General features: G+C 42.5%; 1 protein-coding gene across 1 annotated transcript in view; it reads right to left on the minus strand.

The window, feature by feature from the left end:
• Positions 1–303: 303 nt before the first annotated feature.
• hdac9b (histone deacetylase 9b) overlaps positions 304–17,500 on the minus strand; it is a 23,972-nt gene continuing 6,775 nt past the window's right edge. Inside the window, exons 2-11 of the mRNA XM_087778750.1 lie at positions 16,263–16,504; positions 13,706–13,856; positions 12,613–12,730; positions 11,896–12,017; positions 8,650–8,781; positions 8,054–8,169; positions 5,234–5,359; positions 4,083–4,260; positions 3,800–4,008; positions 304–2,067 (exon numbers count right to left, since the gene is read on the minus strand). Coding sequence (XP_087634876.1) covers positions 1,792–2,067; positions 3,800–4,008; positions 4,083–4,260; positions 5,234–5,359; positions 8,054–8,169; positions 8,650–8,781; positions 11,896–12,017; positions 12,613–12,730; positions 13,706–13,856; positions 16,263–16,504 — 1,670 coding nt within the window. The 3' untranslated portion in view covers positions 304–1,791. The remainder of the gene's footprint in view (positions 2,068–3,799; positions 4,009–4,082; positions 4,261–5,233; positions 5,360–8,053; positions 8,170–8,649; positions 8,782–11,895; positions 12,018–12,612; positions 12,731–13,705; positions 13,857–16,262; positions 16,505–17,500) is intronic.

The following is a 17,500-nucleotide window of genomic DNA, read 5'->3' on the forward strand; positions in this document are numbered from 1 at the left end:
TGGATGGATGGATATATGGGTGGATGGATGGATGGATGGATGGATGGATGGATGGATGGATGGATGGATGGATGGATGGATGGATGGATGGATGGATGGATGGATGGATGGATGGATGGATGGATGGATGGATGGATGGATGGATGGATGGATGGATGGATGGATGGATGGATGATGGATGGATGGATGGATGGATGGATGGATGGATGGATGGATATACAGATGGCTAACACGCGAGTCAACGACGTTAGCCGTTAGCTTGGCCTGAGAAAAAAACGTCAAATAAAGACGACACGAAGGTAAAACAGTCAATGATTTATTTAAAAAATGCTCTTATCACACAAGGCAAGAAAAGAAAAGACGTTCAAACCGTTATAAACAGACGGCGGGAGCCTGGACGTCGCCCCCTGCTGGCGGCCGAGGGAGCCGCTCTCACTAGAACATTGAATCTAAGCATGAGTTTAAGACGTGAACACGAACCTCACGAGCGGCAGAACGAGGACGAAGGATGATCACGAGCTAACGTCGACCGACACTGAACACTTTTGTCAGGAGGAGACTGGAGTAAGAAAAGTAACAACAAGTCCATCAAAAACCTGCAGCTTGAGGTAAGTGTGACGCTCGGGAATAAACCCAGGAAGCGACCAATCACGGAGCAGATCCCAGTAACTCGCCCTGACAGTAAATCAGTTCTCGGGCCCCGGACTCGACCGGCTCCTGCATTCCAGCATGAATCACTCCCGGCTTCTCCCCGGCATTTCCTGCCCGACCCTCTCTTTCTCTCCCTCTCTTTCTCTCCCTCTCTTTCTCTCCCTCCTTCTCTCTCTCTTTCTCTCTCTCTCTCTCTCCAGGAGTAGAACCAAGTACCTCAGTGACATCAGGGACTGATTGAATTAAACATTTCATTGTAAATGTTGTTGTTTTTTTAAGCATTGAATCCTTTTTTTTTTCAAAATAATTGAATTCAATCATTTCTATATTGAAATTGTGAATTTGTTTTATTGATTAAATACTTTTTTATTTTTACACATAGAGTTTTAAATTCTTATTTAAAAGATTCAAAAATACATTTTCTTAAATCCAAGATTTATAATTCGTAGTCTTTTAAATTCAATATAAAAATGTTTGTATAATAATAATAGTTATTAAAGTGTAATAATAGAGTTACTGGATCAAACTTTCAACCAATCACGCGACACACGGACGATCACATGACAACGAAGCGCACGATCCAGTAGCTCTGTGCTCGGTTGGTTTGGTCTGGAGATTATTATACATTTATATATTGAATTCAAAATACTATGAATGAAAAACTATTGAATTTAGAAGATTTATTTTGTAATTATTTGAATTAGAATATTAAACTCTATGTGTAAAAAAACATTATAATTATTTCAAATAAGAAAATTCAACCTTTCAATACAGAAATGAAATAAAAAAACGTATTTGACATGTTAATATAGAAACAGTTGAATTAAATTATTCAATAAAAACATTTCGTCCATGTTTCGACACCGACTCGCTTCCAAACGTCAGGTTCCTTCAGGTCCGTTCAAAAGTCTCTGGACCAGGACCAGGTTTTTTCCAGGAGGCTCCTCTGCCTGGACTACATTCTCTTGAGCAGATGTTCAGGCGGCGAAGAAAGAGGGTCCGTGGTTCGAATCCCTCCAGACCCAACAACGTATGTACACGAAACACTTCACAGAATCACAGACGAGTGAGGCTGAGGCTCACAGTGACGGGACGACTGGCCTACAGTGTGTGTGTGTGTGTGTGTGTGTGTGTGTGTCCTCAGATCATGGCTCGTATCACCAGGCGACCTTTGACCTGGTGCAGGTAGTTGTTCTGCTGCTCCAGGCCCGGGTTGGCCTCGTCCTCGCTGTCCAGCGGCTCCTCCTTGACCTTGATGACCCCGTACGGAAGGTCGACGTCGCCGCCGAAGGTGTGCTTCCGGATGACGCCTGCGGGGGGCGTCCTGTCCTCCTGCATCTCCTCGGGCTCCTCCTCCTCGGACTCCTGCAGGTGAGCGCCGGGGTGACGGAGCTGCTCGATGGACTTGGAGAGCAGCTGAGGAGCACATGAGCTGCACGTTAGAACAAGAACGTGGGAAACACAAACAGACTCTCCTTGAAAACAGTGTTTATCTCAGAGATCGTCCAGAACATTTTCCCAGAATCCTTCTGTCCTGACAAAATATTTATACAATTTAACACCGTTTTGTTTTCCTACGATACTGTATCAACATTTAAAAGCCTGTAATCTTGATTTAGAATCATTTAAATCATTTTTAAAATCGCCCCTGCTGGAACATAGCAGTGTCAGTGTGGCGCCACCAGAGGGCGACAGAAACAACAGCCGCTACACACGCCCTCGAGGTCTTTTTTAAAAATAACCAGCTAGTTACGAGGATTAGCGTCTTTAGCTCGAAGCGTCAGTAAACACAGCTCAGCCTCTTCCCGAAACCACTAAGCCGTCACTTCCTCTAGCGCCCCCTGCTGATCCGCGGGGCCCGCAGGAAACAAACGAGCTGCTTCCAGGAAATTAATTAGGTCGACGTTCTCGACAAACTCATCCCTGATTAGCGTCTGTTTATAACCTTAAGAGGCTTCGACTCGAGCCTCACGAGCACAGCGGGTGTCGAAGGTTCAAATCTCACGTCAATAGCTGCCTGTGTTGCTCAAGGGTTTGTTCCGGAGCGTCGGAGCACAATGACCGGCTTTCAGCGCGAGCGCCGAGTCCCGCGAGAGTCTTCGACACAAACACAAAAATGGAACTTTTCCGTTCGCCCTGCTTTGGATTTCGCGGCGTTAGCATCAGCGACGAGCTACGATAACAGAGCTGGTGCCGCGGCAGCGTTTCAGCTCATTTGAAGTGTTCGCAGGAATAACAACTCGTTCCCGGAGCGACTGTGAACTTGAGCCGACGCTCGGACAGAAGTTAAAAATAGACGCGAGTTGAAATCCAGCCTCGAGTAGATGCGTAAGAAATACCCATGAATATCCTAAAACTTCACCCAAGTATATTTATATTAATCAAATTTATAGTTTATATATCATCAAGTGTGTATTCAATAGAATATTTTTGATATATTTATTTTCACTTGTAAACAACCACAACGTTTGTTCATTTTTGTGTTGCAATTAAACTTCTGGTCGTTACGTCCTACGCAGCTAAAGGAAGAAGTAGATCCCTGCGACGACTGAGGACGAGAGGATACAGTATCATGGACTATGTATCATATCAACAGATTCTTACTGTATACACACACCAGGCTTTCACGTATTTGATATATTGATCAGGAGTAACGTACTTGATTGATCAATAGTATTTGATATTGATAAAGAGTAACGTATTTTATTGATGTATTTAAATACAAATAAAGAGTAACATGCATGTAACGTACTTGATTGATCAACAGTATTTGATTATTGATCAAGTGTAACATACTTGATTGATCAACAGTATTTGATTATTGATCAAGTGTAACATACTTGATTGATCAACAGTATTTGATTGTTGATCAAGTGTAACATACTTGATTGATCAACAGTATTTGATTATTGATCAAGTGTAACATACTTGATTGATCAACAGTATTTGATTATTGATCAAGTGTAACATACTTGATTGATCAACAGTATTTGATTATTGATCAAGTGTAACATACTTGATTGATCAACAGTATTTGATTATTGATCAAGTGTAACGTACTTGATTGATCAACAGTATTTGATTATTGATCAAGTGTAACATACTTGATTGATCAACAGTATTTGATTGTTGATCAAGTGTAACATACTTGATTGATCTGGATCTGCTGCTGGTACTGCTTCTGCTTCTCCAAAAAGTGCTGGTGCTGCTGCTGGATGACCAGTTGGGCCAGAGTGTTCTGGGGCAGCGGTGCCGACTGGGTCCGGTTCAAGGGCCGGTGCTTGGGTAGTTTGGGGCGAGCGTTTGAAGGTCGGTCCTTCATGGCCAGAGGAGACTGAGGGTGCGGCGACACCGAGCCTTCAACAGAACCACAACAACATTCAGACATGGACTCACTCTAGAGGTCCAGTATCTCTGGCGGGTCCACTGACCGTTGCTGAGCATCTTCTGCTGCCTCATCTGCTCCTTCTGCAGCAGGTGGTGCAGGAGCGCCTGGTGACTCGGGCTCACTTTGGACTCCAGGCCCGAGTGAAGCGGCACCGGACCGAGCAGCTGAGCCGGCAGACCGTGCTTGACCTCCGTGGATCTGTCTTTCAAAGCCATCGCAGCCTGTTTGGAGAGAGAAGAGGATGAAACGAAGGACAAACCTCGATGATTATGACCATTAACTCATTGATCTTTCAGCAATAATCTAATAATCGAACACATAATCACCACAATCCAACAGTGTTTCAGATTACCATCTGGATCTACGAGTCAGTTGAAGAAGGATGAGCCGCTCTTCAACCTGTGAGTGTTGTGCAAGCGAGTACCGTGACATTACCGCCACCTGCTGTCCCACTGAGCTCACTGCCTTCAACATCAATATTTCAAATGCTTAAAAAGGTGTAAAGAATGTTTTTTAAAATATCACGATATGGGCACAAATGAGCCGTTTGGCAGCGTTCTGCCCTCTCTGAGTGCTTCTTTAGTTACTATGTTGTTTTTAAGATCATTTCGTTTAAAGCGTTAAAAAATATATAATAAATAGTTATTATGTATTATTAGTATTTTTAATAAATTACTTTTATCAACGTTTATATTTGAATGAAGTGTGAAATGAATTTTTTATTTAAAATAAACCTTTTTTTCACACTTTTATTCCCTTTTAGTCGTCAAAACCAACATATTTCATCTTTATATAATATATGACATTGATGTGTTTATTGGATTAAAAGAGGATGAAAAATATATTTTATATCCAGAAGGTTCCATAGGTTTAAGAAACTTTATCCACTTCCTCTGGATGAAAGAACCTCACATGTATTTATTTTTATAATTTAACAAATGAAGAAACACGTAACGACACGCGTGTTGCATGAAACTTCATCAACTGAACATGTAAATGTTCCGGGTCCGTCTGGAATGTGTCGGCGCTGAAGCAGTGATGCACGACGTGTTATGGAGCGGACCTTCTAACTGCTGATGAATGGGGTAATGGAGGAAGATAACAGACACGAGACACCGCGCAACAATATTTATCTAAGGGCCCGATAAGGCCTCCGGGGGCCGCGGGTCGCTGACCTCAGGAAGGTCTACTTACGCCGAGCGGGGAGGCGGCGGCGGCGGAGAGGCCGAGGGTGATGTTGGGCAGCGAGGGCGACGTGTAGAGGCTCAGCACCGACATGGAGCTCTCGGGCCGGAACAGTCTGGGCTGTGACGGCCATCTCTGGAGCCACAGAAGGAAAAGACGGCGTGAGACAAGAATGTTGACCCACACGGACCATTGCAGCGCGAGGACATCAACGTTAACGATCCGCGACGGAAAACATCTCTGGAGGCTCAAATGGGCTTCGATCGTCAACAGATCTTTCCGGAACCATCACAGGGTCCGAGGCGGATCTTCGGGCGACTCTCGGGGAGAACTGGGCCGAACTTCCTGCTCCCAGCGGAGCCGGCATGTGGTTTCGGGAAAAGCCTTGTTTATCCTCCCAAACCCCTACCGGCGCGCCGTGACCCGCCTGTGGATATCCGGCCCATATTTGACCCCCGGGACCCGTTGGCTCTGAAAAAGGATACCTAGAGTAACGGGGGCACGAACACGCCTTCGCTCTCGCAGCAGGATCCAGGTCCTCCTGCGGGTCTGCAGGGGAGCGGAGGCGTGAGATCCTGGTGCCGCGGCGCTGCTCTGTGTTTACGTTGTTAGCATGTGGGGGTCTTTGGCTACCAGGGACTGGATATCAATCCAACTTCCTGGTTTATGCGAGTCATAAGTCGCAACCTTCTGGGTCTCTATGGAACCCCTCGGAGAGTCAACAGTGAAGGACAACACAGCTGGTGTCAGAGGGTTCTAGGAGGTTCTAGGAGGTTCTAGGAGGTTCTAAGAGGTTATAGGAGGTTCTAGGAGGTTCTAGCAGGTTCTAGGAGGTTCTAGGAGGTTCTAGCAGGTTCTAGGAGGTTCTAGGAGGTTCTAATAGGTTCTAGGAGGTTCTAGGGGGTTCTAAGAGGTTCTAGGAGGTTCTATGAGGTTCTAAGAGGTTCTAGGAGGTTCTAGGAGGTTCTAAGAGGTTATAGGAGGTTCTAGGAGGTTCTAAGAGGTACACTGGTGCTCAACCATCAGCACTATTTGATCATATACAGAAACAACCATCCTGATCACGGCAGGGGGGTCTAAAGTTAGTGGAGTGACATAATGGTAAAGATATAAATGTAGAAAAATCTTCTGGGGGTCTAAGGTTTGTGGAGAGTCATAATGGTGGATCTATAAATCTATATAATGATCTATAAATTTGGGAAACTCTGCTTGGGGTCTACAGTTAGTGGAGAGTCATAATCGCTGATTTAAAAATGTAGGAAAATATGCTGAGAGTCTAAAGTTAGTGGAGAGTCATAATGCTTGATCTAAAAATGAAGGAAAATATGATGGGAGTCTAAAGTTAGTGGAGAGTCATAATGCTTCATCTAAAAATGAAGGAAAATATGCTTGGGGTCTAAAGTTAGTGGAGAGTCAAAATCGCTGATTTAAAAATGTAGGAAAATATGCTGAGAGTCTAAAGTTAGTGGAGAGTCATAATGCTTGATCTAAAAATGAAGGAAAATATGCTGGGGGTCTAAAGTTAGAAGAGAGTCAAAATTGCTGATTTAAAAATTAAGAAAAATATGATGAGAGTCTAAAGTTAGTGGAGAGTCATAATGCTTCATCTAAAAATGAAGGAAAATATTCTTGGGTCTAAAGTTAGTTGAGAGTCAAAATGGTGGATCTAAAAATGTAGGAAAATATGCTGGGAGTCTACATTTAGTATAGAGTCATAATGCTTCATCTAAAAATGAAAGAAAATATGCTGGGGGGTCTAAAGTAAGTGGAGAGTCAAAATGGTGGATCTAAAAATGAAGGAAAATATGCTGGGGGGTCTAAAGTTAGTGGAGAGTCATAATGCTTGATCTAAAAATGAAGGAAAATATGCTGGGGGTCTAAAGTTAGTAGAGAGTCAAAATTGCTGATTTAAAAATGAAGAAAAATATGATGAGAGTCTAAAGTAAGTGGAGAGTCATAATGGTGGATCTAAAAATGAAGGAAAATATGCTGGGGGGTCTAAAGTTAGTAGAGAGTCAAAATTGCTGATTTAAAAATGAAGAAAAATATGATGAGAGTCTAAAGTTAGTGGAGAGTCAAAATGGTGGATCTAAAAATGAAGGAAAATATGCTGGGGGGTCTAAAGTTAGTGGAGAGTCATAATGCTTGATCTAAAAATGTAGGAAACTCTGCTGGGGGTTTAAAGTTAGTGGAGAGTCATAAGGTTATTAGTTATAAGGTTCTTTCCAGAGAACATATATTTGAGTCATTCGAGGGAGTGTAAGTGAAGAGTGAGTGGAGAAGATAGTGAGTTAGTATCTCTAACGACTCTAATGATTCATTTGTCCGTCAACAGATCAGTGTCAGAGACGAGTGATCGGCTGATATCGTGGCTGAGATTGAAAACATGAAAATCCGTTCAAAGGAAACTCTATAAAAGCACGTCCTGCTCAAGAATGTAAACACGCCGCTGAAGTGTCGAAGTTTCTGCGGCGCTAATTCATCACTCGTGCGGAGTTGAACCAACAACTTTTAGTGCTTCACGGTCACACTTGAGGAGTTTTGTCAACACGAGCGACGAGAAATGAAAGAGGCGATTATTCTGATCTGACGGTGATTCCAGCTGAAGATGAATCATCTGCGTCTTTTGTTTCTCCGACTCTTTTGTTCGCCTCTGTGTCGACTTCACAAGAATCGACTCGAGTCGCATGTTAAGGTCAACTTGTTCTTCTCAGCGATGAGTCATTTTCACTGGAGTCTGAGTCACGGAGAAACAAAACTCTTCTGCCGACATCAACCAGCTGCTGGAGTCTTTCTAAGTCAATCAATGCACAGAATTCAAGCACAAACCTCAGTTTTTGTGGTCGTAGGCAGGGAGGAGGGCCCGTTTTCAGCCCCCAAGGCACTCGAGGCCCCAATGGGAGAACTGGGTCCGGAGCCGGGGGCACTGTTTGTGGGCGTGGAGTCTAGAAGACATGAAGAAGTACTTCAAACTCTTGATTCAGAGGTGAATAATGAAATAAAGTAACATTATAATACTCTACAAGGTTGTTAAAATATATAGTCATTTTAATGAACCATTTATTTATCAACATATTATTATAAAACAACAGATCAACTTAATTTTAACTCAATTTAAATCCACTGTGTTGACAAAAACAACAACTAGAAAATGACACAAAATTCAAAATTTCTTGCGTTTATGAACCTCTTTTTGGGAACAAAACTGTATATATTATTTTAGAATTTACTTTAACTGGTATTGTTCATTTCCTCTATGTTTTAAAATAGTAATAACATGTTTTATTGAATGTAAACAATACAATATGTTAATAATTCTCTATAGAATTAAGGATGTATCAGTCCTATTAATAATTCATGTAGGTCAGTCAATGCAACAACGTGGAGTCAAAACGTCGACGGACCGGCAGGTATTTTTAACGTACCCATTAGCTCCAGCGCCCTCTTCTTGTAAGGCGTCATGATGTTGCTGTCTCGTCTCTTCAACATGGGGCTGCTCCTCCTCTCCGCCACCTTCTGCTTCAGCCGGGATCGGACCTTCAGGTTCGGCTCGGAGGCTGAAACGATGGAGAATCAAAATGTTTATGAAGGTCAAAGGTCAAAAGTCAGAGACCTCGAGTGACAGACATTGAGTCAGAAATGAAGAGAAACGATTATGTTTGAGGTTCTGAGTGAATAAACTTCCATCAGTGAACAAAAGATGGTGTCAGACCCTGAGAAGGAGGGATGCAAACAGAATGAAGGAGCTATTTTGGTCCAAAACCTTCTTCCCTAATCTGTCGCACAGAGGGAGGAAGAGAGTGAGAGAGGGAGGAAGAGAGAGAGAGAGGGAGGAAGAGAGGAGGAAGAGAGTGAGCGAGGGATGAAGAGAGAGAGCGAGGGAGGAGGAGAGTGAGCGAGGGAGGAGGAGAGTGAGCGAGGGAGGAAGAGAGTGAGCGAGGAAGAAAGAGAGTGAGAGAGGGAGGAAGAGAGGAGGAAGAGAGTGAGAGAGGGAGGAAGAGAGAGAGAGAGGGTGGAAGAGAGTGAGCGAGGGAGGAAGAGAGTGAGCGAGGGAGGAAGAGAGTGAGAGAGGGAGGAAGAGAGGAGGAAGAGAGTGAGCGAGGGATGAAGAGAGAGAGCGAGGGAGGAGGAGAGTGAGCGAGGGAGGAAGAGAGTGAGACAGGGAGGAAGAGAGTGAGCGAGGGAGGAAGAGAGTGAGCGAGGAAGAAAGAGAGTGAGAGAGGGAGAAAGAGAGGAGGAAGAGAGTGAGCGAGGTAGGAACAGATTGAGAGAGGGAGGAAGAGAGTGAGAGAAGGAGGAAGAGAGTGAGCGAGGGAGGAAGAGATTGAGAGAGGGAGGAAGAGAGTGAGCGAGGGAGGAAGAGAGTGAGCGAGGAAGAAAGAGAGTGAGAGAGGGAGGAAGAGAGGAGGAAGAGAGTGAGCGAGGTAGGAAGAGATTGAGAGAGGGAGGAAGAGATTGAGAGAGGGAGGAAGAGAGTGAGCGAGGAAGAAAGAGAGTGAGAGAGGGAGGAAGAGAGGAGGAAGAGAGTGAGCGAGGTAGGAACAGATTGAGAGAGGGAGGAAGAGAGTGAGAGAAGGAGGAAGAGAGTGAGCGAGGGAGGAAGAGTGAGCGAGGGAGGAACAGATTGAGAGAGGGAGGAAGAGAGTGAGCGAGGAAGAAAGAGAGTGAGAGAGGGAGGAAGAGTGAGCGAGGGAGGAAAAGAGTGAGGAGTTGTTGTTCCTTCTATTCCTGTCACTCTCGTCACCGAGTGACGCTCCTGACCCGTCGCCACGGGAACGCCACCGAGCAGTGAAGCCCTTTGTTTGATTGACATCCCTGATCTGACACGTTTGTTCTCAAATGATGTATATTTTTAATTAATAGATAATATATCAAGAAATGAATCAAATCAAGGTCGGTTTCCAAAAGCATCAGCAGCATCTTCTGGATGAATCTTAAAAAACGTTTTCTACTGTTTAATCGACTTCTTTCATTTAAATGTCAATAAATCAAAGTTTATCTTGTATTTCTTTCCTTCTCTATGGGCTCAGAGGAGTTGAATAGCCGTTTAAAAAAATAAAATAAAAATAACTCGTAGAAATAATTTTTGCATTAAAAATAAAAAAATATTTGTGGAAAAACAAATAAAAAATGACACATCAGATATATTCATGCTAGAGACTAACTTTGTTTTTACAGCCATTGTATTTTATTTTATTCATCTTTCTATAAATCAAAACAACATTTTTGTATATTATTTTAACAAGTTAAGGTATTAAAACGTTAGTGTTTAAATCTTAACTCTGTGCACGAACAGGTTCCTAAAGTTTAAGTAACATTTGCATATTATCCTGAAATGATTTAATCTCAGAAATATTTGATGCTTTTATTTTGTACAGGAAGTAGACCCACGTGTCTACGTCACCATGTGTCATTGTCGCTTTTATTTCCTTGTGTGTTGTGAGACTCGACACACGAGCGTCTCACACAGTCTCGACGCCTGCCTGACGACTCTCGGTGACCGACCTGGACGACAACACTTGTGTGTCGAGCTCTGAGAGGACGTTAATGAGGACGGACAGGAAGTGGGGGAGGAAGATGTGGCAGGAAGTGACCTCGTAGAGACTTGTTATCGAAAGTTTGTGTCGATGGAATAAAGTTATTTCAAACTCATGACCTTTGTCACTCTGACAGAAGAACCTCTCGTCATGTGGTGACCTCACTCTGCAGGACTTGAACCAACAACCCTGAGCTGAGAACCTTTCGATCATCTTTCAGAACTTTAGTTCCACCTTCACCATGTTCTGAGTGTTCTATCTGGACCAGCTCAGTCCAGACCCGGTCAGAAACGTTTAGCTCCACATTAGACACTCTTGGTTTAGGTTGAATTGAAGATGTTTGCGCACAGGTGTAGTCACAGGTGTAGTCACAGGTGTAGTCACAGGTGTAGTCACAGGTGTAGTCACAGGTGTGGTCACAGGTGTGGTCACAGGTGTGGTCACAGGTGTGGTCACAGGTGTGGTCGCAGGTAATGCATTCATAACCTCCCATAATGCACTAATAACCTCCCTTGTGGCATCGATAACCTCCCATAATGCACTAATAACCTCCCTTGTGGCATCGATAACCTCCCATAATGCACTAATAACCTCCCATAATGCACTAATAACCTCCCTTATGGCATCGATAAACTCCCATAATGCACTAATAACCTCCCATAATGCACTAATAACCTCCCATAATGCACTAATAACCTCCCTTATGGCATCGATAACCTCCCATAATGCACTAATAACCTCCCATAATGCACTAATAACCTCCCTTATGGCATTGATAACCTCCCATAATGAAATAATAACCTCCCATAATGCACTAATAACCTCCCATAATGCACTAATAACCTCCCTTATGGCATCAATAACCTCCCATAATGCACTAATAACCTCCAATAATGGACTAATAACCTCCAATAATGGACTAATAACCTCCAATAATGCACTAATAACCTCCAATAATGGACTAATAACCTCCAATAATGGACTAATAACCTCCAATAATGCACTTATAACCTCCCATAATGCACCAATAACCTTCCATATTGCACTAATAACCTCCCATAATGAACAAATAACCTCACAGGTGTAGCACAGGTGTAGCACAGGTGTGGTCACATGACATGTGGACACACTCACCTGTCTTCCTCAGGGGGAAGTCGTCCTTGCCCTCCAGGGGGGAGGGCAGTGTGTAGTGCAGGGTGGGGGAGGTTCCTCCCAGAGGGGGAGAGCTTTGGTCCAGAGACGAGTGGTGGGAGGATCTGGACACACAAGCATGACTTAGATCCACGTGTCGAGGGGGCAGCAGCAGTGCTCAGACGTCTGGACTGTTCCACCAAAACTACTCTAGCTGCCTTTGCCTTTTGGCTCAGCTCTTTCTTAACCAGCACACATTGAAACAAAGACAGTTATGATCATCATTTAAGGCCTGTTTATACTACATGTCCCATGATGCACCAATAAAATCTCATTATGCACCAATAACCTCCCATGATGCACCAATAAAATCTCATTATACACCAATAGCCTCCCATATTGCACCAATAACCTCCCATAATGCACAAAAACCTACTATAATGCACCAATAACCTTCCATAATGCACCAATAGCCTCCCATATTGCACCAATAACCTCACATAATGCACAAAAACCTACCATAATGCACTAATAACCTCCCATAATGGACTAATAACCTCTCATTACACATTCATAACCTCCCATAATACATTAATTATCTAAAATAACGCACTAATAACCTCCCATGATGCACCAATAACCTCTAATAACGCACTAATAGCCTCCCATGATGCACCTGAGCGGTCGTAATGTAATGGCCGTAGGAAGAGGGCGACTCACGTGTACCAGAGCTTCTGCTGGTGGATGAACGAGTGAGTGACGCCGACAGGATCCTTCGCTGACTTGCTCAACAGAAACTCTTGGAGTTTCTGCTTCACCTCGTTGCTCGCCACCGCACCTGTGAGGCCAGCAGCGGGAGAGAGAGAGATCGGGGTCACCCTAGGGCGTCACAACTCACTCTGGTTCATCAGGTGTATTTATTGTTGACTGAACTAAACCTGCAGAGCTGGAAACTATTGAGATAGAGCTTAGATGTGTGTAGGGAGGCCGCCCTCTGGTGGCCCCGAGAGGAACTTCATGTAGAGATGTTCCCAGAGAGGCCCAGTTTCAAATGACCTGCCCTGACAAAGTCATAAATCCTGTCTATTATTAGCTGAAGGTAAAAACAGAAATGAAAGACTATATGTGAGGCTATTTTCACGGCTCTCCTGACAGCAGACCTCAGGTTGGTGCTGCTGATCTCTGACTTCACTGCTCGGATTTAGATGTAAAACATGTGATACAAACATCTACAGCATCGACGTTTCCTCACGATGCCTCCGTGTGTGTGTGGAGCAGAGCCTGATGTTTTCATGCAACTATTACTAGATTAATGTAGTACAACCAGATTTTAGTATTTTATCCATGAAATTAATCTTTAAAGAAATGTGTACAATTCAGAAAATGTATATTTAAATATATAATTAAACTATAAAGTGTCAGAAAGTATCCTTGTAACGTTGTATTCCACTCATTTGATGTATTTAAATACATTTTAACTTAAATAAAGAAGCAGATAATAAAAATATGAAACTGAAATGACTATGACTTAAAGATAATATTGATATTTAAGATTTTCCTAATAAGTTTGATCAATTTATCTCCTAAAAATGTTTACAAAAAAATAATTAAAATATTAATTCAATTACTATTTGCTGTGCAAAAGTTAAGGCTTCTGTATATTGAGGTCGTCCAAAACTGTGAATTTTTCACATAAAGTCATAAAGCTTTAGATATAAAACAAATAAAAACAAGGTCAAGTGAGTGTGTGTGCTGAGCTGTGAGTTGATTGACAGGTGGAGGTTTGTCTTGTGAGTCGTTGAGGAGCTCTTACTCTCTCTGGATCGCTCTTTGCTCCTCAGGCTGAGGCTGGAGATGCGACGCAGCTCCTGCTCCTTCTCCTGCTGACTCTGCTGCTGCTCCAGCCGACGCTCCTTCTCCGCCAGCTCTTGCTGCTGCTTCATGGCCTGGAGCTCCTGCTGGAGCTGAAGGAAGAACAGCCTCTTTTGAAAGCTTTTCAGGAACGTTGATGTCATGAAGAACGTTTTTTCTGAAATCAACTTGATTTTTATGTTAATAACTTTGTGTTTAAAACAAAAACTATGATAAAAGGTATAACATAATGTATAAAAAATAAAAGTTGTATATATACTTAGGTTACTACTACTAGATTTCCACCACTTCTTTATTTAATCTGGAATTTTCTTCCCTACTTTTCTTTTTTATACATTATTTTATACCTTTTTTATGATGAAAACACAAAGTCATTAATATATACATTTTTCTATTGAATTTTTTTTTAAAGATTTTTTTTATTTTTTTAATATTTGAATTCAATTATTTCTAAATTGTAATAATGATTATTTTTTAATTTACCTTATTTATTTTACACAAAGAGTTTGATTATATTATTGTAATATATATATATATATATTATAATAATATTGTAATTCAAATAATTCAATAATACATTAAACTTCAATATGTTTTAATTCTTCATCTTTTAATTTCAGTGTAAATAATGTTGTGACCAAACAATATTGAATAAAAGTGCAAGGAATTAAAAAAAATGACGAGTTTAGTTAAAGTTATTTTGAAATATTCTGATAAGAATATCAAACTCTATGTGTAGAAAAATATTTATACCTTCTTATAGTGTGTTGAACATGATAAACGTATAAAAAATATTTATACCTTCTTATAGTGTGTTGAACATGATAAACGTATAAAGGTATATAATTATTATTCGGCGTTCTCATTTTTTTCTGTAAGTAATAAAAAAAGAAAAGAAAATTTCTAATGAATATAAAAGTATATCAGTGTCATTAATGTTTTTTAATCATTAAATAAATGTTTTTAATGATTAAATTAAATTATTTATTTTTATTAAAACTTCCATCACATGATCGTCTGACCGTCATATGATTGGCTGAGAGTTTGATCAGTGATCTGTTGGTTTAGTCTGGAGACTCTATAGTAACAACATTTTATATTGAATTCAAAAGACTATGAATTAGAAAATATTGACTTTAGAACATTTATATTTGAGTGATTGGAATTACAATAGTTAATGATTTATTCATTTAAATATACAAATGATTGAATTAAATTTTTTAATAAAAGTTCAATACTTTCAAATAGTAAATGGTTGAATTAAAAAACTTCTCAATATTCTGACGACACTGATATGTTTCCTAGAATAACTATTAAAAAACTACCTTTTATAAATTAAATATTGGACAAAAAAGTTTTTCTGTACTTAGTTAAGAAAGAAAATTTCCAGACGACCTTGAAGGCCTCAGGAGCGGCAGGTCACTGAGGTGAGCAGGTCACTGAGGTGAGCAGGTCACTGAGGTGAGCAGGTCACTCAGGTGAGCAGGTCACTGAGGTGAGCAGGTCACTGAGGTGAGCAGGTCACTGAGGTGAGCAGGTCACTCAGGTGAGCAGGTCACTCAGGTGAGCAGGTCACTGAGGTGAGCAGGTCACTGAGGTGAGCAGGTCACTGAGGTGAGCAGGTCACTCAGGTGAGCAGGTCACTGAGGTGAGCAGGTCACTGAGGTGAGCAGGTCACTCAGGTGAGCAGGTCACTCAGGTGAGCAGGTCACTGAGGTGAGCAGGTCACTGAGGTGAGCAGGTCACTCAGGTGAGCAGGTCACTGAGGTGAGCAGGTCACTGAGGTGAGCAGGTCACTGAGGTGAGCAGGTCACTGAGGTGAGCAGGTCACTGAGGTGAGCAGGTCACTGAGGTGAGCAGGTCACTGAGGTGAGCAGGTCACTGAGGTGAGCAGGTCACTGAGGTGAGCAGGTCACTGAGGTGAGCAGGTCACTCAGGTGAGCAGGTCACTGAGGTGAGCAGGTCACTGAGGTGAGCAGGTCACTGAGGTGAGCAGGTCACTGAGGTGAGCAGGTCACTCAGGTGAGCAGGTCACTGAGGTGAACAGGTCACTCAGGTGAGCAGGTCACTGAGGTGAACAGGTCACTCAGGTGAACAGGTCACTGAGGTGAACAGGTCACTCAGGTGAGCAGGTCACTGAGGTGAGCAGGTCACTGAGGTGAGCAGGTCACTGAGGTGAGCAGGTCACTGAGGTGAGCAGGTCACTGAGGTGAGCAGGTCACTCAGGTGAGCAGGTCACTGAGGTGAGCAGGTCACTGAGGTGAACAGGTCACTGAGGTGAGCAGGTCACTGAGGTGAGCAGGTCACTGAGGTGAGCAGGTCACTGAGGTGAGCAGGTCACTCAGGTGAGCAGGTCACTCAGGTGAGCAGGTCACTCAGGTGAGCAGGTCACTCAGGTGAGCAGGTCACTCAGGTGAGCAGGTCACTGAGGTGAGCAGGTCACTGAGGTGAGCAGGTCACTGAGGTGAGCAGGTCACTGAGGTGAGCAGGTCACTGACCTTCAGGTGCTCCTGCAGCTGCGCCTGATGCTGACGCGTCAACTTCTCGTGCTGCTTCTGGAACTCGGTGATGAGAAGCTGCTTCTGGATCTGCTGCTGCTTCTGGATGAGCAGCAGCTCCTGCTGCAGCTGCCGCTCCCACATGCCCGGGTCGGATCCCGGTCCCAGCATCCTCGGGTCCGTGCGCAGGTCCAGCGGCGAGAGGGGATCCACGGTGGGCGGCGTGTCCTGCTTGATGTCCACTGTGACGAGAGAGAGAGACGTGAGGACGTGACGGAGGCCGGAAGCAGAAACACAAGCCGTGCGAACCTCAGAAGCCTGGATTATAAAAGCGGCTCCAAACAAACCCCGGATCACATCCGTCTCCCGGGACTCGTAGTCCTGGACCTTCAGATCCAAACTCCCCGAAACATTGTGTGTCTTGTCTCGCTCTCGTCTGCATCATCTCACTGAATCAAAACCAAAGGGCTTCCCTTTTATCCCGGAGATCTAAATATAGAATCTTACAGAGATGAAAATCAATTGCCAGGAAGGAACACGAGAGCGTCGTCGTCGTCGTCGAGACGCATCCATAAAAAACTCAAATAATTACAAGAAATAAGTAAAACCAAAGAAAAACTGCAGTAGAAACTGTTTGAGTAGAAAGAAGTGAAAATCCTCTTTTTGAAATATGAATTGACAAATATATAAACTCAGATATTAATAAAGATATATCATATATAAGCACTTATAGTAATACACAACATGTATTTTGTGTTGTATATTACACAATATAACACGATTGAACTAAATAAACGAACCAAATACATCATATATACATTATTATTATTATTATTATTATTATTATTATTATTATTATTATTATTATTATTATTATTATATTATAAGAAATACTTATCGTGATACAGTGTCAACGATATATAGTGATACTGTAGTAACAAGTATATATGTGTAGTATTGTCCAGTACTTGACTCTGGTGTTGTGATAGTGTAGTAACAAGTATATATGTGTAGTATTGTCCAGTACTTGACTCTGGTGTTGTGATAGTGTAGTAACAAGTATATATGTGTAGTATTGTCCAGTACTTGACTCTGGTGTTGTGATAGTGTAGTAACAAGTATTGTCCAGTACTTGACTCTGGTGTTGTGATAGTGTAGTAACAAGTATATATGTGTAGTAGTGTCCAGTACTTGACTCTGGTGTTGTGATAGTGTAGTAACAAGTATAAATGTGTAGT

Source organism: Callionymus lyra, chromosome 17 (genome assembly GCF_982586985.1).
Source record: "Callionymus lyra chromosome 17, fCalLyr1.hap1.1, whole genome shotgun sequence".
Taxonomy (NCBI): Eukaryota; Metazoa; Chordata; class Actinopteri; order Syngnathiformes; family Callionymidae; genus Callionymus; species Callionymus lyra.